The following is a 27843-nucleotide window of genomic DNA, read 5'->3' on the forward strand; positions in this document are numbered from 1 at the left end:
TTTTTTTTTTTCAGGGTCCTTTGAAATCCTCCCGTGATCGTTATCCTGGATAAAAGATACGAACAGCAGTGTTGAAACGAACTTCCAAACCACATAGCTAGGTAGATAGGTAGGTAGATGGTCCAGGCCAGTACAGACAAATCGCTTGGGCATCAGAGTAAAGTGCAGGTTCTGAGTCGGTGGATGTGAGGTTAGACCGAGGACTCTGCATCTCTTGCGAGAGGATGCTGATGCCGCTGGTCTAAGGACCACACTTTGAGTAGCAAAGTTCCAGGGCAGGTCTCCGCCTCCTAGAAAGGCAAGGGCTGTGCAAAGAGAAAGAGTATTTTCGATCCCAAGTTTTCTCCTCTCCGGAATGAAAAGTATTGCAAATCATGCTTTTACTTCACATAGCCGAGCTCCTCCTACACGGGGCAGTCGTACTGACTAGACGATGGCTGAATACGGTAAACGCGAGGCCATTCAAAGCGTCGATGCGTCCGCTGTCCGTGAGGGTGTGGTGTGGTGAGTGAGCGGGGGACCTGTGGGACTCTAAGGTCAGGCAGGTTCCAGTTTATAAACCCTTCTTAGAGGGGTGAGGTTTAGAACCCGCTTCGTAACGAGAGAGGACGAGCTGTGCAGGGGTGCAGCGAGGGTGACAGGCACCGAGGGACAATTCCGGGCCAGTCCCCCTCACTTTCTAAAGCAGTCTGGGAGGTAGCTGCTGGAAGAGCCGTTCACATACGCACAAGGACACAGGGCGAGGCGGGCAAGGACACCGCTCGTGTGCAGAAAGATTCCACGTGCAGATCTGCTTAAAGATTCAAGCACCTGTGGTCTTGCCACTGCCACCTCCCATGCCAGCCTCTTGTGAGGGCACAAGGAGCTGGGGCAGGGAGGGGATCACCAGACGAGGGATTTTAGCAGTCGCCCTACAACTAAGGTCAGGATCAGGCCTGTGCACGGGGGTGTCAAGAAGAAGCAGAAGGGGGCGGATCTAGACTACCTGGAGGTGAGAACTGCTTTGGTTAATCTAACTGATCGCGGAGCTTCCGTGCACAGGAAAGGGCTGAGTTGGCAGGTCAGGTCGTCCAAACCCCGCACATGCCAAAGAAAGGTCTGGCCCTTTCCAGCCAATGGGAGATCACCTCCAAGCTCCTGGGATAGTCCCTGGTTGACACTACGCCAGTTGTCACATCGCACTGCTGGGAGAATTAAGTGCTGTCTGCACAAACCCACTGGGAGAGGACCGCGGGAAGCTTGTGTCTTCTCTCTCTTGAGCTCTGCCCCATGCGCCTTCTACCTTTGCTGATTCTCATCTATACCCTTTCGGTGTAATAAACCAGACTCCTGAGCTTACCGGCTTTTCTGAGACTTTCCAGCAAATCACTGAATCTGAGGGTGGTCTTGAGGGACCCTAATGCCGCTTACTTAAAGAAGAATTTAACAGCAGCATTGAGGACCAACTTGAGCGGGTGGGTGGGTGGGGGGAGACTGTAGTTTGGTTCGGATCGGTGTTTCCTGAGCACTTACTACACACTGGGCACCACTAGGCATTGGGACGCAAAGGTGTCGGAATTCCTGTCCTTCGAGACAGCCTAGGTTCTGCAGCTCCCGAGGAAAACGTCGGTTTCATCTGGAAGTGCTGAGAGAGAGGCGGGGGGGGGGGGGGGGCGGGCGGGAGGGGGAAGAAGGAAAGAAGGAATGAAGGGAGGATGAGGAGGAGGGGGGGTGGGGAGAGAGCAAGTGAGCGAGCACGTGGTCAAGGCGGGGTGCCGTGGGGAAGAGCACTCGGGAGGACGGACACCCGGAAAGGCCGGCCTCGTGGTGGCGAGTGCCCCTCGTAGACCCCTTGATATTTGGGGGACTTGGTCACACTTCCTAGAGCTGCCTTTCTCCGATTATTTAGCAACCCTCGCTGTGGGGAGTTTTGGGTCTGGAGGCGCAGGTGCTGAGGTGAAGATGAGTAGGTGTGTTTCCCACAAACCCAACGGACGACACGATTCATCACAGACACAGAAATCGAAGTTGGGCTCTTTTGGAAAAAGGAGAACCGGCCTGCCGCTCTCTCTTCGCGGCTTACCCCAGACGTCAGGCCTTACGCCTCAGAAAGCGGCTGGCAACTCCACTCACGAATTCACCAGAGCTGGGGGGAGCAGCACCCCAATCCGCCTCACCTCCATCCCCGCTGGGCAGAAGCTCCAGGCCCCCTTGCACGGTGCGCTGCCTGGAATTCCGGGGCTACCAACTGGAAGAAATGGGGACCTGGCGTTCACCCCGGTGAAGGCAGTGGCATAGCGACACTGGTCTCCAGGGCAGCCAGCCGGCTGTGTGTCCAGTGTCCACCGGAGGACCCGGCGGGGTCCAGCCTGCACTGGGCTGACTCTGACTCCCCGGCTGCTCGTTCCTTCTTGCCCGCACCCCGGGCTTCCAGCCACCCATGTCTTTTCAGTAAATTACTTCGCCACCGATATCCCACAGAGCCGGCTTCTTCTCCTTAAATCTAGAGATGCCGACTGACACATACTGCCCTTTAAAGGCGCACGTACCTCCCACCATCTTCCTTTTCCCCTAGCTGTCCTACCTGGCTGCGAGCCAGACACTTTTATAGGGCGCATGGGGACAGAAGAAGGAACAGTGATTCTCAGTTAGGGACAGAGATGATGAAGACGTGAGAGAAATTCCTCTCCTCGCTGACAGCTAGGAAACGGGTTGAGGGGTTAGAATGTAACCAGTAATTTCAGCATCTCCTAAAGCCTTTTTCAAAAAAGTTATTAATGCCAGCAATAGAAGAAAAAGAACAGTCATTTCCTTCTTTTTTTCTTTAGGATCCTTCTCCATTTTTGGCCTCTCACCAAGTCAAAAACTATGTACCTTTGATTTAAACATGCTCAAAATGTTTACTGGCCATTTCCTTCAGGGTTAGAGTTTTCAGTCTGCTATTTGCATAAGAGTTGTTCCATTTTTTCCTACGCATAGACCAAAGGAAAAATACTGTTCTCGATCAAATACTGCAGCGTCCACCCCGTGCCCCAAGCAGACACAATCGCTTAAAACACACAACATGATCTTCTTTATTTAATTGTTTAATCAGTTTACATTCCACAACTGACAGGTTATTTATTTTTATTTTTTTTCCATGAACAAGTCATTTAATTAATTACCAGACACTTTTTTCTTCAATCGATGGAAATACAATATTTCTGCCAATTTGAAAAAGAAAATTACACGATGCAGTCAGTGTCAGCGAAGTCCCCAGATGCTCTCTGCTTCCTTAGTCCTTGCAAAGTCGCCGGAACCTGGCCATTTTCTTTTCATTCCCCCCTCCCACCTCCCTGTGAAATTCACCTCTCGGAATAGCACGATAGTTTCAAGATCTGGTTTGGATCAACTTTTCTGTAATTAATTAATTATGAGAAGGAACAGACAGTACAGTAGATCTGGTAAGATGTAGCATTCTTGGTTAAGATTAAACAACACATTTATTCACATTGTATCAGAACAAATTAACATAATATTTATCTTATTTTAGCACCAATAACCACAGGAATTGCTGCCTCCGAGGGCAGAGGCTTGTTGGAATCCTGCGGTACACGCCACTCCTGCCTGACCAATCAGAAAGCACTATGCAAATTAAAGGTAAATAAATTTCTATTGACTGAGCAGTAATCTGGCGGCCCACAAACAGCTCTGGGTGTTTGAGAGTTTTGTCGACTATAGTCCCTGTCTAATGACCACATATGAAACACCGAATCTGTTCATTCTCTTTCTCTATACAACACAAGGCTGAGAATGTTCTATTTAAACGCGTCAAACCTTGTCATACTGGCTCTTTGACAGGCTTTGAGAATGAGGGGTTGCTCGCTTATATTTTACTATTCTCTGCGCTAAGATCTTGCAACTTGCCTTTTCCCCCTGAACAAAGGAGCTTTCTTCAAATCTAAGAGAAGGGAGGTAGGCCATGGGGGACCGGGTCCCAGTGCAAGGGACAAGGCTTGTGACTGCCACCTCTGAGGAGACCCGGTCTGCCTGTGGCCACCACTCTTCCCAGTATGTCCCCCTTTCAGCATTTGACTTTGAGATACAAATTTAAGGAAATTAAGGGATTGAGATAATAGCTAGAGATATGGGTGTGACGGTTATTAGCAGGTGACTGGGCTGGATTAACAAAAGACAGTGGAGATCTTTACTCTTGCAGAGAGAAGGTGGGTCTGCCCCTTGCTCACCTGAAAATAACGGACATCTGGACGAGGGAGAAGCTGTTTCTCCTGTATCTGAAGGGAGTGACCGGATTTGGCCTCTAGGGCCTTGACAGGTCATCGGGGCCATGGCCAGGGGCAGTGCTGACACCCCTCTGGGGCGGGTGACCTGTATTTGATGAGGGAGGGTCCTCTCCTCTGACTAAGCAGGCAGAGCAGCCTGGACATGGCTCCCATGCTTTCTGCTCTGGGCGGGCAAACACCGGCCTCCGGCCTCTGCCAGCTGTGAGATCGGAGTGACTCAGGGGTGAAGACCCCCTTCGGTCTCGTCCTAACAGAGACGAAATCTTTGTTCTCCCCCTTGGCAGCCAGTAGCCACATGTGGTTGTTGAGCACTGAAAATGTGGCTGAGCCGAACTGAGAGTTTCCTAAGGATAAAATTCATATCGGATTTTGAAGGCTTCATTTAAAAAAAAAAAAAAAAGAACGTAAAATGCAGTAATTTTTATATTGATTCCATGTTAGAATAATATTTTTGAGATGCTGGGTTAAAGTCTGTGTTAAAATTAATTTCACCCCTATCTTTGGACTTTGAAAAATAGGGCTACTGTTTTTATCACCACTTAAATGTTTTTTAAAATTGTGTGTGTGGCTTGTGGGACAGCATGGAAGCTGGTCCCAGAGGAGATCGTCCTGGGCCGCCAGAGAGGAGGGAGGGCTGGACAGAAGGCTCGGAGGAGAGGGAGGGGCTCGGGCACCGGGAGCCTGGGGCAACCCTCCCCTGGGGCAGCTGGTCTTCGCCGCCCCAGGGGGAGGCAGCTCTTCGTGCTGACAGATTACGCACCCTGCCCCTCTTTCCTGCTTCCTCTTATACTTCGGGGTGCCCCGCCTTTTGGGGCTTCTTGTCTGCTGCCACGCGGAGGATGCTCTATGATTCTGCCACTTCCCCCTCAAAGGTTTCCTTATCTTCAGCCACTCCACCGCCCGCCATTCCGATTTGGTGACATCTCCCAGCCAGACCCCCCTGCTTCTGTGCAGTGAGTCACAGATTCCAAAGCAATTCACATACATCATCTCCTCTGACAGTCTTTCTCCGACCCCCCGCAGCGCAGCAAAGCTTTGTCAGCCACCATGATAGTAAAAATCATCAAAGTGGGTGGAAAAGGCATCTGAGAATGAAAAGGTAGATCAAAGGCTTTGGGCCCGGAGCACAAACTAGCTGTTAGCTTGAGGTTACTTTCCCAGGACTGACAGAGTGGGGCGAGGGGCAGGGAGGAGCCCTCTCTGCGTGAACCTCCACGCAACAAGCACACACCAGCATGGGCTCGAAGCCTCTCCAAAAAATAGCAGCAGCAGAATGGCTGAGGGGATCTGGCGCCCCAGGAGCCCCAGCAGGGCCCCTGCTCCCTGTGTAGCTGAGAGGACACGAGACGTGGTGAGGTAACAAGACGTGCCCGAGGCCCCGAGTGAGCTGGTGACAAAGCCGCCAACGTGACCCCTGGGTCAGGTCCGCGCTGACCTTCGTGATCACGTGCACCTGTGGACTCCGATGACTTGTTTTTGCTTTTTGGAAAATATGGTTTACTTTAAAGGCAGAAACCTTCAGAACAGAGTTACAAGCGGTCACTAGAGACCGTCAGAGAAACACCCAGAAAAAACTCCTGTGCCAATGGCTCCTCTCCCTTCAAGTCCCGCGGGGTCAAGGTTTCAGGGCGGCCCACGTAAGCCCTCGGAAAACCGCGGGCCACACCGGTGCATTCGCTTGGTCTCATGCCCCTCCCCCTTAGTTTCGGTTTCCACGTCTGTCTGTACATTTTTACAGAGACTCTTGACCAGCGAAACAGTGACACGATGGGTGGAAATGGAAAAGAGTGTGAGAATGGTGAGTGAACGCTCCCTACGGGACAGGCGTGGCCACGACCACGTCGGCACAGACACCCCGACGCTCGGGCTGCAAAGGGGCTGCAGGCGCCCGGAAGGGAAGGGAAAGGCTTGGCCAGGGGGGGCGATGGGGGACGGGGCTCCCCAAGGAGCGACACCCAGGTCTTGGAAACGAAGCCAAGGAGTTGCAATTGCTCAGGTTAGCGTCTGCCACGGAGGGGCGGGGCTTACACCTCCCATGCGCCACCCCAGGCTCACACCATTTTCAGTTTCTCAATAGCGAACAGACGCCCCACCCCCTACAGTGGGCTGTCACCCCCGTTCCCAGTGGGGCTCTATCTACGAGGGGAGCAATAACTGGGCCTCCCCTTAGAGGTCTCACCAGAACACCAAAGCCTGATCCCCTCCCTGCAAAGCAGGAGGTGTGGGGACCCGTCTGGGGGGTGCATTCTTTCCTTGCCTAGCATCTAGGATTCAGTTTTTCCCAGAGTCATACTCAGAACCTCTCCTCGTGAATGCACCCAAGGACTTCCTATCATATGCTTTTCTGATCTCCATCTACTTCACCAACCGATGAGAGAAAGATCCCAGTTCCTGGAAACTGATTCCCATCTTAAACTCAACAGACAGTCACAATGTTTCAGAATCTGATTTGCTCCCACCACTGGAACATGTACATCTAGAAATAATGTTAGGAGGATGGTAAAGAAAAAAAAAAAAAAAGCCATTGACCACCCACCTTGGCTAACAGTGAACCGAGCTCTTATATGCTATTTGTCCCATATGGTTTATTCATTCCCTCGCCTCTGGGAATAATCGAGAAGGATTAAGAGTGCCTTTTGCAAAATTGGCTTTGGACAGAAGGAAACGAACCTGTGTAGAGGTAAATTAAGGAGCCGATTTCTCTGAGGGACCTGAACGATGGACTAAAATCCCATGTGCTCCAGGTGACAGGTAGGGTGTCCTGCTCGGCGGCCAAGGTGACGTCTCAGCAGTGAGGCACAGAAACTCCACAGAAGCCTCCCATTCAGCGGGGGGCTCTGCCGCCGCAGGATAATTTAAGCAGTGCATAATTTACGTGACACTTCCTGTTTGCAAATCACTTCGCAACGTCTTTGTCACCCTTGGTATACCATGAGGTAAAGTGTTATCACTATCCTCATTGTGCGGATGAGGAAGTTCAAGTATGGAGAAGACACAGTGCCCAGAGTGAGTCACAAATCATTTCAGTGCAGGGCTGAAATGAGATTTACAGTAACTGCGTTGGACTAAGGGTAGCTTAATGACTGAGTTACTCTGGCTTCAGTGCTCTAGATTGAGATGGCACTCGGGGAGAAAAAAAAAAAGATAGGAAAGAAAAAGAAAAGAAAAATTCCAAAGTAGGAATCTCTTAGCTGTGCCACCCCCGTCGCGAAGCTCTGGCATTGAGCTTGGTCGGCGGCCTCTGCTCTCTCTGGGGGCTCAGAGCCCTGCGCCCTGCTGCCGGGAACTCTGGGTCAATTCCAGGAGGACCGGTAGGTCCTGTGGCCACGGACTGTCTTCCCAGCCTCGGCTTCTACCCAGAGGTGACCACGGACCCGGAAGTGTTGGGGCTGTGACCACGACAATGCCTCAGGGTGGTGGGATTATGGTCAATATTTTAGTCTATTTTTTTTTTTTTTAGGATTTTTAAAAAATTTTCTACAATAAATGTGTATTATTATTTGGGGGGAAAAATCCAATAGCCAATAATAACGTAGTCTGAAAAATAACCATAATGCTTAAGAAACGTTTTGCGCCACGGCAGCATCAGCAGAAGGAGAGCAAGCGCGAACACAGTCCGTCGCGCTGACTACTGAGGGGCCCCGGAACCACGTGTGTCCATCGGCTCAGGTGGGCTCGTTCAAAGATCCGTCACCCCTCACTCTGTCACACGCCAGCGGGGAGACGGCACAGACGCCCGCCTGGCTGGTATGCACCAAAGATTTTTATTTGTGGTGAAATAATCTCTGGGTATAACTCATCCTATTTCCCTGGGAAGGGCTGGACATGTCCACTGAGGTGGCTGGTCCCTGGAGCAGAGGGAACATTTTCCGAAAACTGGCTTCACTTTAGCCGTAAGAATCAACCAAGCATCCCATTCAAACCACACCAAAGACGACCAGAGTGTATTTCTTCCATTCCTTCTCCCCAGGTACTTGCAAATCAGTTAATAAACGCTCTCACCATCACCCGGGTGAGTGTCCATTCTAGATGTGTCTGGGGGAGGTACCTGGTTTCCTCATTCTGAATCTGACTCAGGTGGGCGGCTTCGAAGACCAAAGCAGCTCATCTTCCCTCTCAGGACAAACAATGTAGTGCTTTCGATTCATGCCTCTGTAACTATGGATAAATATTAAGACCCAGGGCCCAGTCTCAGAGCCTTAGAACTGCCTTCTTCCCTTATCCCCAACAAGAAACTTTGCCAGAATGGCACCAGGGTCCGGAGTGCTGCATATGGATGGACACGTGGTCTAGGGAGGCTTTGTCTTCGTGTGGTGGAGCTGTCGAGTCTTTGTGACTACGTGATCCCTGATGTCGAAAGGGCAGAGCTGCTGAAAGGCTGGGGCGTGCAGGAGGGTTGAAGCTGGAGTAGGCACGTTTTAAAATACTCTCTGTTTTGATGCCAGGGAGCCACAGACCTCCTCATAAAACCCACAGCCGTAAGAAACAAGGAAGGGGGCTGCTTGGAGTGTATGAGTCTCTCAAGAGATGAACTATTTTAATCGACCAAAGTTGATGCAGAAGGAAAGTGGAAGTGAGCAGAGAGAGGAGAAGGAAATATAAGAAACTATAACTAACTCCCAAAATGGGGAGAGGAAGAAATAGGACCTCTCTCTAGGCAGACACCCCATTTTCCTGAATCCCCAATCTCATAGGATGAGGAAAGAAAGAAAAGCGGAAGTGACTCCCCCATGCGCAAGGCTGATGTGCATGGAGCTCAGAACACATACGTGGTCAGAGGCCTTGCACCCCTGTCTGTCAGAAATCTGAACTTGACCTGGGGGGTGAGGCCAGGGGCTTCAGGGACATTGCTGACCCTCAATCCCTCAGAAGGTTTGGTTCTCCGTTGATCTGGAGTTAGCAGAATCTGACCTAAAATGTCTATGGTCAAGATCCCCCCTTCCTTCTCCTCTCTCCCTCCCTTCTCTTTTTCCTCAGCCTCCTCACAGCATGAAGCTTCAGGAACTGCTTGGAGCGGCCCGTCTTAACGTGGGGTTCAGCACCTATGCCGAAGGGGTCAAGGTCACCTAGCAAGTTCTCCCACTGGCCAGGACTTGCCATCTGTAAGGGCTTCCATATGGCCAAATGCCTGGGCATCTTCTGGGCCCCAAGCAAGACCAGACCCCGGAGTGCGTGTATCTGTACCCGTCCAGCCCCACTAGGAAGAAAAGGCAGCAGCTCAAAGCTCTGGCCCTGCTGACGGTGACCTGAGCTCAGATGGTTTACTTCTTCCCCAGGGGTCCTTGTTACATTTCGGGAAGGTTTTAAAGGGATGCAGTAAGCTGTGTTAATGGTCCATCGTAAAGATTAGTAGATGGAGAGAGAGAGAGAGAGTGGATGATCTATTTATGGCATGAAAAAAGAGTGTACGTTGTGATAGGTCCGTGAGGCGGTGTCCCCAAACATGGTCACGAAAGAAAAGTCTAAATGATTGACAGCGTATCGCCCCATTTGCAACTCTTTCCCTGTTTTCCTGCAACTGGAAAACAGCTGGAATTTGGGTCTGGCCACAGACAAGCCCTCTGCCCCAAACGGACACCCGTGGACACCTGCCTCCCTCTGCTCGGCAGAGCCTACTCAGGACACTCGGAAGAAGATACAAGGCCTCTCAATCTGAGATACTTCTCCTCACTTTTCCTCAAGCCCACGTGTGCCCTTCCCCTCACGAGGGAAATCTCACTTTTCAAAGAAAAATTTTAAACAGTTCCCTGTACAATTGAAACAGTGGGTTTTCCTGAAAATCATTTCCCTTCTTATAGAATAAATCCTTTGTTTTAGAAACAGTCCTTAGAGGCTCAGCCGGGTGCTAACAGCGTTTCCTGTGCACGCCTCCCCGCCCCCCCCCCCCACCTCCCGGCACACCCAGGCCCAGGGCACTGACGCACGGGACACAGCCACACCTGCGTCCAGGTGCGTGCTGACACACGTGCACACAAAACGCACCAGAGAGATGCACGCACACAGAGATCCCCATTCGGGTCCACTCGTGCACCCCAGACGTCCTGCCCGCACGGGAATCACATGCACACACACGCGTGCGTGCGCAGAAAGAGCGGACGAGCAGACAGGCAGGACTGGGAGCCCGGCGAGGGGAGGGATGGAGCAGAGCGTGGGTGGGAGGAGGCTGCTGGGAGGTGGGCAAAGTTCCCAAAGCACATTTGTTTCTGAAGCATCTGCACGCTCGGCTACATGGCTGACCCCCCGCTGTACGGCTTGGGGACGCTCTCCTCGCCTCCCCAGGGCTGCTCGGCCTCGGCAGGGTCGCCGAGGTGACTGTCCGCTGCTGCCCCCCTCACTCCTGCCCCTACAGCTTTCGCAATGCTCTGGCGGACGCGGGGAGGTGGCCGCCACCTGCAGTGCCCGTTTCTGCTCAAGCGAGCCTGAGACTCCGGGCTGGGTTTACGCTGCCCGTGCGGGCACTAGCCACGGCGACGGCTGCTTTGGGATTCATGGCCTTGAATATCAAGAGAAGAGGGAATAAGACGGAAAGAGTCAAGAGTTCGCCGTTAATTTACACAGTATCATACAAACTTGAGCGCATGGGACATGGAGCTGCTCTCTCTGCCCGTGACCCACTGCACAGCAGTCGCCCCCAGGGCAGGGGTGGGTGTCCAGTGAGAAGGACAGCGTCCGGGGTGGGGAGGGAAAGGTCCCGCCCGCGCCCTCTCCCTCCTGCACCGAGCTCCCCCTCTTCTCGCATGGCTTTTGTGCCCAGCTGTGTCTCGAACTTCCAAAAGTAGAGGACCGGGCGCTCCGGTGTGAAGAGCCGCGGGATCCTCTGCCCCGTGGCCTCGTTCTTGGCTCTGCCCTCTGGGAATTTCAGCTGCACTAAAAATAACAGAAAAATGCAACACAAACGATACAACTTCACACTCGGAAAACAGCCACCACACGCACACGCTCCGGGGATCGGGGGCCGCGGAGCCGGCACCCACGTGGGCCTGACCCTCGCTATGCTTCCTGGGTCTCGGGGCCGCTGTGCCAGGCCATGGAACCACCACCGAGGATAGAGAGACGACAGCCATACGCAGTATTTCCATTTAAAATGGTGAAAATGAGAGAGAGGAAACCACCCATAGTTACACGCGCACACACGCGCACACACGCACACATCACAGCATCACTCCACGGCTCCGACCTGCCCGAGGGGCGCGGGCGGGGGCGGGGCAGGGCGGCCTCTTTTGAACTGGGCGTAAGGCAGCTGGAAGGTGAGCCTGGGTTTTCTGAGCATCCGCCGCACTGTCCTTTAATCGGTGCGGATCTTGCCTCTCAGCATGTCGTTCTCTCCCCCTTCCCACCGCTGAAACTTTGTCCGAAAGTTTGGCAGCAAAGAGAAAACTTCCCTCTCGCTTTCTCTTCCACTTCTCGCGCGCGGCTGGCGGGCCAGGAAGGCAGGCGGGCCGGGCAGGGCAGCCGGAGGACAGGCTCTGCGGACGGCCTCGGAGACGCGGTTCCGTTCTAGGAACTCGGGGCTTCGCTCCTCGGGGACGTGATCGGTGGCGGGGTGGCGTCCTCTCCCCTTGGCCCGGTGGATTGGCACATCCTTCCCCGTATCTGGGCCGCCCCGGGCCACTGGCACTGCCACCTTCCCAGGCCACCACCGCGTCCTCGCCAGGGACGGGAATCAGGATGCTGTCGCGAGCGGTGGCGTTCATTCTGTCTTCAAGAAACCATGGAGCCAAAAGTCAGGAAGTGACGGAAGCGCCACGTGACGGGGACGGCGTCCCCAGCGCGGTGACGAGGCAGCTCGAAGTCCCGCGCGACGCGGTGCCCGGGCCGACTCCGCCGCGCCTCGGCACTGGCATCGCCTCGACTCAGTTTCCTTTTATATATGTATATTATATATATATTTATATATATATGTGTGTGTGTGTGTGTATGCGTGGTGTGTGTGTGTGTGTGTGTGTGTGGGTTTGTTTTTTAGCACACTGTCCCATTCTCGGGTCTGGATTTAGGGCAGTTGGTCCTCGGGACAGGCTGGACAGAAGGGGCCAAGGTACAGAAGAACCCCGAGATGAGTGTGAGCCCCAGGCCCCCCCATGCACAGAACATGGACCACCCGTAGCCATGGCTGACATCATCGGGGAGTCCATACAGGTAGCGCGGGTAGCGCGACAGCTCGAAGTTGATTCCGGCCACACAGGTGCACAGTGAAATGATGCAGAAGGTTCCTGAAGGGCAGGGGAAGACACAAGGGGCCAGGGCAACGGAGGAGGACAGGGAGGAGGAGAGAGAGAGAGAGAGAGAGAGAGAGAGAGGTGAGGTTTATTACAGTTTCAATTCCCTCGAGTGAGAAAAAAAGAAAAGATCCAAGTAAGAGCAACCTGCCACCGAGATCGACATCCGGAAATGTCCATGGAGAGGAAGGCATTAAGGGATCAGGCCCCCTCGCCCTCCAATAACTGCCCAACCCTGGACAAACTCGGAAAGTCTCTCTTTTGGGGAAATACTGAATAAGCATCATGGTAGAGTTCCGTGTAGGGCGTAGTGAGCAAAGAGCATTCGGTTCGTCTTTGTAAAGCATTTAAAAGTTCATTGTCTTATTTTTTTTGGAGCCACAGAAAATACCCCATCTGCTCCTTCTTTAAAGAGATAAAAAAAAAATTAAAAACTTTATTCTTTTTCTTTTCTATACAGAATGTCTTATTACAACACTAGATTTTCCTTTAATCCATTAGGAACCACCAGGCCACCCGAGCCCGGGGAGCCCTTTCCCGTTTCCCACAAGACAACACTCCCCGAAGGGCTCTCCACGGCGCACTCTCCCCGGGACATCGCTCCTTTGTCAAGTGGAAGCGGAATCCGTGGAATCAAACACCCCTGGCGACATCTGCGTGCGACTCCCCGTGAACGTTCATCATCGGCGGTCTGCTCGAGTTAACTCGTCTAACCTCGTCTTCCTGAGGCACTTCTCAAACGCAAATGTTGGGATCGCCTCTTAAAATATCACTCAGATTAACCTCCAATGAGAAGGCTGCTGGAGGAGACAGAATGTTATGAAGGGGCATAGAGTTATAAACCTATTTTCAGCCGACGGGGATATTAGGGGCGCCCGAAACGCGTTCGAGAGCTTCTCCGGTGTTCCTTGTGCCTTATCTGTGTTCTGTCACTGCGGAGACTAGAGGAGTGGCCTGAAGAAGTGCGCACAGTTTGGGAAGGCTGGAGACAGGGGGCAGCATATTTTTTTAGGTGGTGAGAACAAGCGGACATGCACTGTGTTGATGTTTAAGCTCTCTTGCTTCCTGATGGCCGAGTTTCTGTAAGAGCCGACCTAATTTCTTCCCGACGTCGGGCCCGCAAGCTTTTGGTAATTTACATGGCCACGGCAGCAGCGGTCATAACTAACATTTATAAAGCGCTGCGTGCTGGGAACTGCGCCAAGTGCTTAATATGTACTGAACCTTCAATTCCTAAAACAAACCTATGAGGGAAGTTATCTTATCATCCCCATTTTAGCAATTGAGGAAACTGAGGCCCAGAGAGGTTAGGCCATCTGCCTAGGATCACACAGCTAGCAGGTGGCAGCCAGGGCTGTGACCTGAGGCAGGCTAGTCGCCCTGGAGTTTGCAGTCTTATCCTCTGGGCCGTTTAAGGTTGGTGTCACGCAAGGTGAGTCCTTTCATGGGTCCCCCTGTTGTGCGCCTGGGTTCAAGGTGAATCCCGAGTCTGGGGCAGGGTGGTCTGGAGTCCTGGGGGGCTTGCTAAGCTGAGTGCTGGTCTCCGCAGTTTCTGCTTCAGTCGGCCTCGGGTGGGGGGCCGGCTGAGAATCCGTATTTTTCACAAGTTCTTGGGTGATCCAGTGACCGCGCTTTGGAAGCTCTGGGTCAGGGAAATGGTTTCATTGGACAAAGATGAAACTTAACAGTCCAACGTTCATGTTACAAAGGAAGATAAATGTGAAAAACGCCCAATTTTACCAATAACCAAAGAACTGAACACTAAAAGCACCGTAACTGAGACACGGACCCACGTGTCGGAGGAAGTGGCGGGGACCCAGAGGGCAGGGGGCGGCCTGTGGGGTGTGGCCGCCAGCAGGCAAGGGCCTGGGCCTGCGAGCGCCAAAGAAAGCTTCCTGTTGACACTGGCTTCAAATAATTCAAATTTTAACAAACCAGGGCTGGCCTCCTTGTGTCCCGAGTGAGCTTTCAATGTCTGGTTTGGAAACCTGGGTATGCAATGACATCATTTACTCAAATTTAGATTTAGGACAGAAAGAGAGAGAGTATGTGTGTGCGTGCGTGCGTGTACATGTGTGTGCATGTGCACGTGTGCTGCGTTCAGATTCGAGCTGCCTGTGGGATGCTAAGGCTCTTGGACCCACAGATCTGGAGCCTGGTTGAAAGTTCTGAGCTACAGATGTGATCTGAGCCACCATCTTATACATCGAAGCTCTGGATGGAACCAAGGTCACCCGAGGACTCTAATAGGGTATCTTAAAAATGGAGACGCTTCTTCTCATCGAAAGGTGCGTTATACTCCTGGTTAAGACCAGGGATCTGTTCTGGGAGAGAAGGTCACCCTCAAGGCAGTTTTGATCTCCCCAAGTTGCCAATAGCTAGAAAAGCTCGCCATGCACTGTCTTAACGGTGCGTTCTGCAGACAGGGCGGACAGACACACAGGATGTGGTTGATAAACCGGGAGCGAAGAGATTAGGTCCGTGTGGACCTAATTACCGACTGGAAATGGCCTGATCTGTTGGTAACATACATCTTGTTGCTACGTTATGTTAATACGGTTAATTGGAGGAAATGTCTTGCCTTAACTTCCTGTCAGTTTCTTTTAAAATTCCTTTTGTCCGTTAGCATTTGTCGGTATTTCCAGAGATGGGGAAAACACGAGGTTCCCATTTAGGACAGCCTGCGAAGCGGGCCACCTCTGCACCTCGTCAGGAAGTTCCCGGTCACAAAGTGGGAAGAGCTGGAACACGTTCTGTTCCTTTCCACACACGCTACTCTTTGCCGTTGTGAGCGGGGATTTCTATTTTTATGCACTTCTGCACTTACAGGTTCCAGTTAGAAGACGTGCATTAATAATCACAAGTAAACTCATGCAGGCACCTGGTAGATCATCGGTAAGTGGACTGAATGAGTAATACGCTGCTATTGATACTTAAACAGCGGATTCTGACAACTGAAATAGCGATGCGCTCCGACCAGCACTGGGAGAGACGGGACGGTGGATGGGCGAGGACCCTGCCTGACCCAGGTTTCTGTCCAGCAAGGAGCCCAACTCTCGGACCTGTGGCCTGGTGACTAACTGGGGAGTGTGGGGTGCAGGGGCCTCCTCTCCGCTCCCCGCCACCGCCCCACCTCACTGGGATTCTCTGGGGGACGAACACAGGTTTTAAATGCTTCTGCCAGAAAACATATCTCGATCAAAGGGCGGTCAACGTGACGGCCCCGGGAACTGCAGCCGCCTTCCCTTCTCCGAAAGGACGGTGGTCCTTTGGGCAAGTATGAGTCCTCCTCTCGCCTCTGGGGCCAGGTCTTCAGACTCTGCCATTTTATTTCTCATGAGCACTTACTGAGAGACCAGTGAGGAGCCAAGAAAGGCAAAGTAACAATGCATAGTCACGTCTTAATACACACCCCGCCTCTCTGCCCTGGCTTGGGGTTTGGGCCTAATTCCAATTAGACTCCAAGACTAATCGCGGTCGGAGTGTAACAATTCAATAAGAAGAACGCGGCCCCAGCCCGACCCTTCCGAGTGAGGCTGCGCCACGCGCTCCGGCCTGGCTGTGGGGAGCGGAAGGTGCACCGCTGCCCAGGGAAGTTGGGGACCGCAGCCGTGGGGTGCCGGGTCCGTGCGGGGTGGCACGTTAACCGCAGTGGGGTGCAGGAAGGGCACATCCCCGTGGCGGTGAGCCCCATGACGGGCAGAAGGGCCAGGCAGCAAAGAGTATTACGCTGGATGCTCGGGAGGTCACTGGAGAAGATAAGATCCCTGCTCTTAAGAATCTTTAATTAAATCTCATATAAAAAGATGGGGGGAAAAAAAAGCAGCTTCTCTAGCTGAGGATGTGAGACACACATAAATGAAAAGCTGAGGATGGGGTGGAAACCGCACCAGGGTGGGGACTGAGGGACCCGAGTTCGGGAGCAGCTCGGAGCCTTTGGTCCCCTCATCGGAGCCAGAGCAGGTGACTATCAGGTCCCTCCCATATCCATCGGTCTTTAGGAAAAGGAATAATACTTAGTAGTACACGGTAAGAGTCGACTCTCTGATAGAGACAGTTGTGCTGGGTCTTAAAGGATGAATGGAAATTCTGCAGGTGATAAGAGAAAAGGAGGCCTTCACCTGCTCTGGGTGAGCCTTGGTTGCCCCGGGTGCCTACGCCAGAGACGGGAAGGTGTGCCCGCAGACCCCCATGCACCTCCAACTCGTGCGATGCTCACAGCCGCTGTCCTAGCCGGGCCTCGCGTGACATACTGTAACACAATTGTCCTGCCTCCTCTTGCCCCCCATATTGTAGCCAGCAATAGTTTACAAATTTAATCAGATTACAATTCTCTTTCCTGCTTAAAACCCTCCAATAGCTTCCTCTCATACTCAGAATCAAACCCGAACTCCTTACCCTGCCGCTATGGCTTTACCAATGGACGCTGCCTCCCTACCTGGCCTTACCTTGACCCTCATTCTTACCTTGACCCCTGCAATCCCTACACTCTACACAGCGCTCTGTCTCGAACTAGCTAAGCCTGTACCCGCCCCAGGGCCTTTGCGCTTGCTGTGACCCTGTGCCTGGAATGGCCTCCTTCTAGCTCTTCTCGATCTCAGTTCAAATGTCATCCTCGCAGAGGAAGCCTCCCTGGCCCCCTCCTGAGCGGTGCCTTCCAGTGGTTTCCAAACCACGTTCCACGGAGCTGTCTCAGGGGCCGCCACTGGGAAAGGGACCCCTAGCTCTCCTCTCTTTGGCCAGAATAGCCCTGCTCCGAGCTGTTTCCATGTGAAATGTCATCTGAAGAAAGGAGTCCAGTGATTTAAAGATTTTTTGAGAAGCAGTAGCCTTGTCCATTTGCAAGGGGACCTTGAGGTATGTCGTTATGGGAACTATACTTTGGACAGCGAAGTCCGATGGCATCCATTAGTGGCAAGTCTAAGCCTCTGGCAGAAACGGCTAATCAATCTCAACCCTCGTTCCTGCTGGTTCTGGAAGGGGCGCCGGACTCGGGCTCAGCACAGCCCTCCAGGCAGCCGGCCCAGCCTGTCAGCCGCAGCTGGCTGGGGTGAGAAATGAGACGACCGTCTAATTACCCTCTCTGTGCCAGGAGTCTCATTCACGCGGACTCAGGGCTCAGGAGGTCCAGCCGGAGGAGCCGGCACCACCCCGTGTAGCTACAGCTGACGAGACCCTCTGGCATCGAGGGAACCCAGAGTGTCCCTATGCGCAAGCTCCGCCTGCGAGAGGGACGTCACGGCCAGCGGGCGCCACAAACTCGGTCAACGTAAATTCCTTCCGATCGCTCAAACGTGGCACCTGCTTCCTTTGATGGCCATCTCCACCTGAAGCTGTTTCAGCGGCCACGCCCATGACATCGCCTTGTGAACTGTGGCCTCGCCCTGGTCACGCCTGTCTGTGTGCCCTGCTGTCGGCACCGGCCGGGAAGAGGGCCGTGCGGCGCTCTGGGCTGGCTGCCCACGCCGAACCCCCTGGCCCTGCCCCCTGGACCCCCGGCACCGCCGAGGCAGAGCGAGGGTGAGAGGCATGACACAGGTTTCTCGCCCGGACTGCCAACTCCGGTGCCAACACCAGACTCAGCCCCCTCGCCCACCTCCGTCCGGGTGCCGCCATCTCTAATTAATGTTTCGCTCGTCGCCAAATACTAGATTCCAGTTTTCCCCCGGTTTTAGCTTCTTGGCTGTTTGACAGCTTCCTCCTGCTTGATTATCTCTGCCCTCGGTTTCCAAGTTGCGCCTCCAACCAGGCTTGGTCCCACTTCTCTAGGTGACCCTCGGTCCCCGTCGGGGGTTCCCCGTCGGGGCTTCCCGGCCTCCTTCTGTCTTCTTGGGCTGGAAAGCCCCCCTCCCGCTCCTTCTGGCAATGCCGCCCTCCGCTCTGCCTTGAACCACCACTGGCACATGACAGATTCAGTGGACCATGTGACATCGTATATCATGTAATTATGCATCCCCAGTCCCCGGGGACGCAGTGAGTTTAAGGCATTCCCTGGCTACATGTGGATTTCCAGTGCTTCCTCCATAAGCCCCCGCTCCCTTAAGTTTCTGACTCCTTTTCTCTTTCCAAGTCTTGCGTCCTGAGCAGGGTGACCAACCATCCCAGTTTGCCTGGGAGTTGGTGGGAGTGGCAGGTGTGTCCCCGGAATGTGGGACTTTTGGTCCTAAAACTGGCAAGTCCTGGGCTGAGTGGGACACATTGGTCACCCTTCCTCCAGGTTCCCTGGTCTCCATTCTGGCACCAAATGGCGATACTGCAAGGACCACAGAAATTCATCCTCGCTAAGTTAAGTTAAAGAAAAGATAGTGCCTTAACCCAGTGGAAGCAAAGAAACGTGGGTCCTTGGCGTGTGTGGCTAATGTTAGGAAACTCCAGCTGGGCAGCTAATTCCTTGGCAACGCCGAAATGTCACCAGGGAACACTCAATCAGCAACCCGATGACAGTCCTATCCCAGGACCGCCTAAAAGGCTCATTACAAAGATAATTTCAAGTGATCCTCAGAGTTCTGGTGTTAACTCCCTGCTCAGCCCACGTCTGAGCCCTGAGTGCAGGTGTGTGGGGCAGACGAGACGGGGCCTCCTGTGTGGCTGCTGCGGGTCAGCCTTCGCCGGAAGGGGCTCGGGGTCGGACATGGAGTGTCGGAGCAGCCATGGTGGTAATGCCACACCGGTGGACCCTGCGGAGAAACAGCATCAAGCTTGAGGCCTCAGGCCAGGCTGCAGAAATGCTCTAACGCAAGATGCCGTCACCCAGGAAACCGAGGCCCCCGCGAAGCTGCTCACAGGGTTCGGGGGCAGTTACAGATTGCGCGCACAGGCCTTTTCCCAAGTAGCTGCTCCTTATGGGACCAAGTTGTGCCCAGAACTTTGCTGGAGTACCGCTTCTGCAGCTTTCTAGGGCCGGAAACCCATCTGCGTGACATTTTTCGCTCTTGGAAACAAGGAACGACGTCTGTGTGTCCCTAACGCTTGCCTGTCGCCTTGTGGCCACGTGGCCTGAGAACGTCTGTTCTGACCCAAGCCCAACGGCTTGCTGCAGAGCTGTTGCTGCAGGAGTGCCCTCCTGGGTGGCCATGGCAGGGGTGTCCTCCCTAAGACACTCCCCTGCAGCCGCTCTCCCATCTTTAAGACAGGAAGCAAGCAACTCGGCGAACAGAGAAAGGACCCCCTCTCCTCCAGGAGCGGCGTCGGCACCCTCGGAAGCTGATGGGTACAAACCCTTCCTTTGCTCACATTAAATGCCTAGGTAGCATTTAGCTCTTGAGAACACTTTATAGCTTTGCTCAGACCTGCATGGAATACAAATGACTGTGGAATTATACACCGCGGCAGCAGCAGCAGCCAATGGGCAGGTCACACGGGGCTTTACACCCAAGACGCCTTAGGGGTTCGCTGAGATGAGGCAGGGGGCGGTCACAGGCTCCGGAGAACACGCTGCAAGGGAGGGGGCCCTGAATTAGGACGAACTCATCCATCATTCCGCAAACCCTGCGAATGCTCCAGGCAGAGACGCCGTGTGAGCGTCAACACACCCCCGGGAGAAGCAGCATTTGTGTTTCCGAGGCTGTGTCTACACGCCGCCAGGCTGCCCTAAGTTCAGACGTCATTATGTCATAGTAATGTCACACCCCACCTCAAGCACCGAAAGGGTCTGACCCATTTACACAGGTTGGCATCGGTTCTAAAGCAGATGCTTCCGCATTCCTATCATAGAACTTATCCCCTGGTCTTTAGACACCTTCGGGGTGGCCACCAAATCTAGAAACAGGTGTCATGGACTGAATTTGTGTCCTTGCAAAATTTATGTTGAAGTCTGAACCCCAGTGCCTCAGAATGTGACCATATTTGGAGACGGGGCCATTAAAGAGGTGATTAAGTTAAATGAGGCCATTAAGGTGGGCCCTGGTCCAACGCGTCCTCACCAAGAAGAGGCGATTAGGACCATCACAGGGACGCTGACGGCTGCACATACAGAGGGAGGATCACGTGGACCGGAAGCAAGAGGGCGGCCACCTGCAGGCCAGGGAGAGCGGCCTCAGAGGAGCCGGCCCTGCTGACACCTGACCTTGGACTTCCAGCCTCCAGAACCCTGAGGAAGACATGTGTCTCGTGTAAGCCGCCCGGGCCGTGCTGTTTTGTCTGGCAGACCTGGCCACCGAATCCAACAGGTGACCACACAGTTAGTGGCCAATTAACACAGCACTTCGATACGTGATAAAATGAGACGACGTGTGCTTCCAGACTTTGTGACCCCGTAGCTGCAACGGGCCTGAAGCCACAGCTGGGGGACAGCCTGGGGTTTTTTCTCCGTCCCTATGTTACTTCCACTCCATACCAATCAACCCGTTAATTCCCTTAGGTGCATATTTAGATTAGGTCACAAGGTCAGTGGCCTTGGCGGCTTCCATACCAAAGGTAGAGCCTTTCCGAACGTCTACTGGGTTGAGCAAACGGTAAAAGGTATTAAAGTCGATGTGCTTTGTTGTGATGGGAGTTTACTAAGATCTCCTGGACCAGAGTCTGATGTGGCCAACCCCCCCCCCCCCAAGTCTGCACAGAGTCCCTGCAGCCGCCCCTACGGTCGCCCTTCATGGGCCAATCCAAGTCCTGAGTCTCCCAAGAAGCCTTCACTGAGTGTCTATACTCTTTCTGGATCCATAAACGTTTACGGTCTGGAACAGGCCACCTGACAATCAATTAAAGGGTCACCCTCGTGTCTCTGCGTGTGTTCTCATGAACCTTAACTCCCTCCAGCCCTGCTGTTTGTGTTACACACAGCACTGAGCGTCAAATCCAGATCACTGGGAGGAATGCATTTCTAGGCTGTGGAGCTTTGAGGTGAAAACGTGGACTTTGAAACCCAGAGGGAAATAAAGTGGAGACTATGCCGGGTCCTCCCATCCTCCATCCTCCTCCCCTCGTCCCAAACCGTGTAGTGATCGCTGCGGTCAGGGTACGCGGGTGTGCCCATGCCTAAACGCACCCGTCTTGCGTTTCAATGGGACCCTTGGATTTCAGGAAGCGTTATTTTACAAAAGTTCGGCATCTGAATAATACCCTCTCGGCAGGATTATTCTGAAGAGCGACAATAATAAATGTGAAAAGGCTTCGAGAAGTTGAAATTGCTTTCTATATGTAAGGAACGGCATTAAAAATAGAAAGCTCTAAGTGAAGGTGCGGAAGAACTGCTCCGGAGGGCGAGAAGAAACGCGGCTGTCGCTGTCACCTCCGTGGCCCACTCCGTTCTGCCCGGCTCCACCCCAGGGAAAACGCTACGCCTGGAAGCCAAGCGCTCTCGACAGAGACCCGACAGAATGCTCACTCGGGGCCCTCCACTTTGGGGACTCTGTTAGAACCAGAACCACGGGAGTTGGAAAATCTCCGAACACACTTCTGAGACAGGCCCTGCGGGGTGATGCAACTTGGCTTTGGGCTCAGAGAGGTGACAACGTCCAGGACGAGTTACACGACGGCACCGGTGGGCTTGCACAAGAGCTTATGGGGCCTGGGGCTCGGAGCCCCAGGAGGAGTGCTGGGACTCGCCGTAGAATGTGGGTCAAGGACCTTTCGTAAGTGCGGAAGAGGTTCCCCCCGAGTCCTCCGGGACGCAGGGGGGCGCTGCCCCGTCCGCATTTATTAAACAGCGGCTGGAAAGGGAGCCGGGAGCGCGGCTCTCATCGTCACCGGTCTGCACGGCGGACCTTCCCTGTTGTCCTAACGTCACGGCCATTCTTTCTCCTGGAGAAGCCACAGTCTGAGATCGCGGCGATCGAGTCAGTCACAGGCACCTGACTCAAGCCGAGGCTCCGTTTTGCTATGTGTTATAGCTTCTGTACCTTTTGAGGTTGCTGTGAGATTACATATATATATATATTTTTACATATTCATATTTATATATCTATGAAAATTATATGTACATATCCATATTATTATATGTAGCCATAGCACATAAATTTCATATTTCCCATAGTAATCTCAAGTTAAATAATTTGCTAAAGGTCCCAAAGCATACGTGATGGAGCAAATACTTGATTTTTCTGGAAGGCTTCAAACTATTGAATTGCAGAAATATCTGAGAACTATCTACTGTACTTGTTTCCATTGTCCCCATTAAAAACAACCTCCCAGAAGAGCAACCGCGGGCTCACTCCACTCTCGTCCGCCTAACCTTGGATATTTCATGCTTCGTGGAATGAAAAGCTGGAAAGATCTAAGGTGGGTGTCCTGTGGCGAGCTATGAGCTTTCTAAATGGGGGGGAAGAGAGTTCTAGAAAGGCAATGAAACAAGAATGCAGCATCCCCTCTTGTCAATTCGAATCTTTTTGGCTTCCTATCCATCTGGGCCTTGGTTCAGAGCTGAGGAGGAGTGAGAGCCAACTGGCTTCTGAACCAAACTGAGAGTGGTGTCCACAGCTGTGCAGAAAGGAACCTTCCCAAGCTGCGAATGGTGAGCTTCCAAGAGTGAAGCCACTTCGAGCGCGCCATCTCCCTGCCCCTGCTTCCCTTTTCTCTCCTCTTTCTAGATCAGCTCTCTCTGAAAGCGACCATGGCCCATGCAGCAAACTGTGAGAACCTCCAGGGCGGAGGGCACTCTTGCCCTGGCTCCTTCCTGGGGACAATGCTTGAAGTGATACCAACTCCCCTGCGGACCAGCACTGACCCTACAGCGTCCCGGTGGCTCTGGTCAGTCGCCTTCCTAGGTGGCTACAAGGCTTCGGCAGAGAAAGCCGCGGCGCCTTCCAGGGCCAGTGTGAAGCCCAGTACAAGGCCTACCATTGAGTTCGAGCTCTGTCTCGGTATCACAAAGCTCTCCCGGCCCAGAGGGACGCCACATCGGCCTGCACCAGCTTCACGGAAGGAAAGCTGCCACTGATGGAGACGTGGCTGAGCACGAAAAGAGCTCCACTGAGCGTCAGAAAATCCCACGTCTGGTCTCTCCCCTGCTCATGAAGTGGGCAAATGGCCTCATCCCTCTGGGCCATGGTCCCCGCGAGCACAAACCACGGGAGGCAGCACCAGATCTCTAAGGTCCTTCCATAAGTGATCTTACGACACTGGGTTTTGGGGCGAGAAGGTGCCATTCTCTCTGAACTGCTCTAGGACTGGCTGTCACTCATTTTGTCAAGCAGGAGCCACCTGGAGAGAAGATGCTGGTTCTCACCTCCTGACATGCACAGAAGGGATGGTAGGATGAGACCATTAGATGCCATTATTTGACGTCGATGTGCATATGCGGCTCAGCTCTAAATTGCCTTGATTTTAAATGTTGAAGGATGGGGACCCAGCTGTTTAAGTGTCTGGAAGAAATTGGCTCACGAAAGGCATCTCTCTGGCTTCTGCCCTCTCTGATCCGAGCCAATGCCATGTTAATTAGTAGAGAAAAAGGCTCGGGGTGGTAGCCAGAAGATCAGGCGAGCCTGCCACCTGGTGTGGTCTATGTTTCCATATGCCTGGCACATTTGTCAGCTTGGCCTGGCCTTTCTTTGAGATGGAAACCTGTACCCAAGTGATTTTTGCAGGCTGCCACCTCACTGCTGGGTCACTGAACACATACATAGCTTTATATGAATCAAATGCTGATATGTAACATTTATAATGCGACAGACATCATTTCTGGCGCTTTATAAATGTTAACTCTTTAATCCTCAGAGCCGTCGTATAATGCAGAAAGCCACCTTAGATGAGGAAAGTGAGGCACAGAGAGGCCACGTTAATTGCCCGAGGTCACACAGCTAGCAAGCCTGGGAGCCGGGATTCAAATCCCTCCTTTCACCTCTCCTTACGTTGTCTCTCATTTCTCGTGCATGTCTATTGTCTCTGGAGCTCAGCTGTAAGCAATATCAGCTGAGAAGTTCTTTTTTCCCCAGTGGAGTCCTGTGTAGGGTGGTGCTTCAATAAGATTTAGCAACCAGGCAATGAGGTTGGGGGAAGAGGCCCCACCGTCAACAAATGCAGCCCTGAAGAGGTGCTGGGTGTTTCTCAAACTAGGGTCAGTTAATAAAATCCTGTTACAGAGAGCTAGGAAAACCTATCACAACCTGTATGATGTCACTCCTTATTCGTGTCAGGTGGAAGGGTGACTTTCTCATCAGGGACTTGAGTTTTCTGTGAAGGGTAGGATGGAGAGCTCAAGAAAGAAAAGGAATCGAGATCAGAGCATTAACTCTTTCAATTAGACTCTCTGTAGCTTCCCAGCAGGCCAGAAACTAAATTCTGTAGACAGAGTAAGTTGGTGGTTGGAAGAAGACCCCAAGAAGCTCAGTGTGGACCCCAGCGAACCAAGGCCCCCTCTCCCAGCTCCTTCCCCAAGTCCTACTGGCTTGCAACACTCTGAGCTGCCCTTTCTCTTGGAGATTGGGGGAATGATAATCACTCGCTCCTCCTCCTCCCCCTCCCCCTCCTCCTCCTCTGAATTCAAACTCTAATGAAAAAGAGCCATAGAAAAGAGGTAGACAGGGAGGAAAATATCAGCATTATTACTGATAAGGCGAGTGTGGCAACTGTGACTGGACCCCTGGCCACAATCGAGCGCACCCATGCTTCCCCCCTCCCCCTCCCCCAGCTGAAATTTTAGGGTGTTTTGCCCAAGGGAACGTTCAGGTCAGGGGCAGATACAGTCCCCCAGACTTGTTGACTCACAGTAGTGGGCCAGAGAAAGAAAGAAAGAAAAATAGGCCTCCTAGCTGGCTTCCTGATGCTGGCCTGGGCCTTGGGCCTTGGGCCTTGACCCAGGAATGCTGGCCACCCAGGGACTGGGCAAGGGCAGTGGACCCAGACGGGGCTGGGCCCACATCTCCCAGCCTCACCCATTAGAGAGTCAGTCATGTCATCTCCCTCAGGAAGAGGGGCCTCAAAATGTAGAGTCTACGTCCTTCTACAGAGGAGAATGTCCTCCAATCTCCCATGGCCACACATACTCAGGGGCCTGAAAGGCTGAGACCCAGAGGCTTCTGGGAAATGTAATTTCAATGGAGCTTGTCTGAAAATGTTAAGAGCTGAGCCAGAGGGGGCATTTCAATGATCTGTTATTTTGAATAGTTTGTAGCCTGGGCCTGCGGTGGAGTCTTTAAGAGACCCTCAGTTTTCGTGAGGGAGGCAGTGGGAAGGACATGGCCTCTGGCGACCCTTCCTACCCAGGGCCAAAATCAGGGGCTCGCGTACCATACTAGATTTACATTTCACCTTTCCGGGAAGCCGCTTAATTTTTTTTTAAGATAAAAGGTATTTTTTGCTCTATTTGCGATGGTTTAGTTACACAGACATATATAAGCGTGGAAACATATTAATGGCATGTGAAGCCCCACACTAGAATGCATACAGAGAGACTCGGCTTCCCGCATCGGAAAAGTGGCCAAGCATCCGGCGGCGGCTTCCCTGGGGACGGACGGTGAGAGCCCGGAGGGCGACTGAGGACAGGGCGCGTGGACGTGGTTCTCCCTTCAGCCCTAACCACGGGCTCCCCTGGGAGGCGGCTCCTGACTCCCGGGAGCAGAGGCCGCCGTTCTCTGTACACTCACGGTCCTGCCCCTGATGGCATTGACCACTCTGCCTTCACCACCTGCCCGGGTGGCCCTTCGGGACAGGGACCCCACACCTTACTCGTGTGTCCTGGGTGCGAGCACAATGCCTGGCACGCGGTAGACATCGATCAGTGCTCGTGGGGTTGCATTTGGCTTATAAAGCAGATAATTAAGCAGTGCCATAGAGTTGTCACCGAATACTTGAAAGACTGTTGGAGGGAGACGGTAGTGACTTTAATGTACGTCACTTTGGCAGAAAGGACCCAAGCCCAGGAAGCCAAAGTTACCAGAAAGCAAACTGAGGTTTAAAATCGCGAAGAGCAAAATACCGAGCGGAGCAGGAAACAAGAAAGTGCGCCCCGCCGCCACGGGGGCTCTGGCCCGGCGCGAGGGCAGGAGAGGAATGTCTGCTTTCCGAGGTGCTGCCATGAGGTGAGTGCCGTCGGTACAGAGGGACGTCTGACCTCAGAGGAGGAGTCTGGTTTTAGTTCAGATGATTCGAAAAGCTCCTGGGAGAAGCTGCCATAAGCTGAGGTTTGCAAAAGCATGAGGTAGAGAAAGGTGGCCTGGAGACCGGTTATGACAAGTAGCCGAAGGCCAGTCTGAGACGAGATTGTGGCTGACATTGGACTCTGAGCTGGGGACACGGTCTTTGTTCCACGAACAACACGGAACTTGGAATGTTTTTCACCAGGGAGATGACACAGTAATGAGTGTGTTTTTGAAAGGCCGCATGGCGCATTTAGTGGGCAATACAGAAACCAGCACCTATGGGAAACGGTCCTCTGCCAGGTGCTTGTCCGATAGGTTATCGGATTCTGTCCGCAAAACAAACCCCCAGGGTGGGCAGCACCATCTCAGATTCCCAGGTGAGAACGTGGAGGCGCAGAAGTTGGTAACTAAGTGGAGGGACAGAGATCTCCACCGGGGGGCTACAGGACGGTCTAACTAGTGTGACAGTAATTAGGGCCCTCAGGGAACGGAAGCAAATGAATGGCCCACAAGAAGGTTGCGAGGGAAATGCTGGCAGGTGGTGACAATCGATAGAAAGGGGCAGGTGAAACTGGAAAAGGGAAAAAGGACTCAGAGGTGATGGACGGACTGGTGCGCTGAAGAAGGCAACGGAAAAAGCTCATTTTACTGGGGAAAGGGAACGGATGGGAGCAGACATTGGCCAGGTGCCTATGGTGAGCCGGGGGCTCAGCACCGTGCAATAAACGTAAAGCACACGCGGAAAGGATGTAGAGTGAGGACAAGTCTCGTTGGAGGTACGTGTGAGGTTCCAGGAGAGCAGAGACGTCGAGTGAACGATTCCACACGCATCTGTGCAGAGATGATTAACACCGTGACGGTGGCGTCGCTGACAGAGGGGACATATTCATAGGGAAAAAGAATCGAGAGCTGGAGCCCACATTTACGGGTCGAGCCGAGGGCGAAGCAAACAGAAAAGACACAGAGAAAAGGAAAAACCGTGTGCGCTATCACAGAAGACAAGAGGCGAGAGTTTCAGGAAAGACGGAGGTGGGGAAATTCCAGTGAGGTCAGGAAGAGGAGGTTCTAGGGCACGTGGAGCAGCCGGGAACAAGCGGCTCTCAAGACAACAGCTCCCATGACACGGTGAGGACGGAAATCAGGTTCCGAGAGACGAAGCGGGCTGGAGGCTGAGCTGCAGGACCAGCAAGCGAGCATTCTCGTTTTTGCTAGACGAGCCCCGAGCTCTTGTCTCGGAGCATATGGAGAGATAAGGCTCACTTCCTATTTCTCCAGGAAATATTCCTCGAACAGAATCGCCCTCACCTTTTCTGCTACCTCAAGAGCGACACCCTTTGTCTACCAGGACGCGAT

The 27843-nt window shown here is 53.1% G+C and overlaps 1 protein-coding gene across 1 annotated transcript in view; it reads right to left on the reverse strand.

Annotated features, from left to right (window-relative positions):
* Positions 1-10147: 10147 nt before the first annotated feature.
* TMEM178B (transmembrane protein 178B) overlaps positions 10148-27843 on the reverse strand; it is a 298285-nt gene continuing 280589 nt past the window's right edge. The window contains exon 4 of the mRNA XM_036230821.1: positions 10148-12472. Coding sequence (XP_036086714.1) covers positions 12222-12472 — 251 coding nt within the window. The 3' untranslated portion in view covers positions 10148-12221. The remainder of the gene's footprint in view (positions 12473-27843) is intronic.

This window comes from Rousettus aegyptiacus, unplaced genomic scaffold (genome assembly GCF_014176215.1).
Source record: "Rousettus aegyptiacus isolate mRouAeg1 unplaced genomic scaffold, mRouAeg1.p scaffold_m13_p_13, whole genome shotgun sequence".
Lineage (NCBI taxonomy): Eukaryota > Metazoa > Chordata > Mammalia > Chiroptera > Pteropodidae > Rousettus > Rousettus aegyptiacus.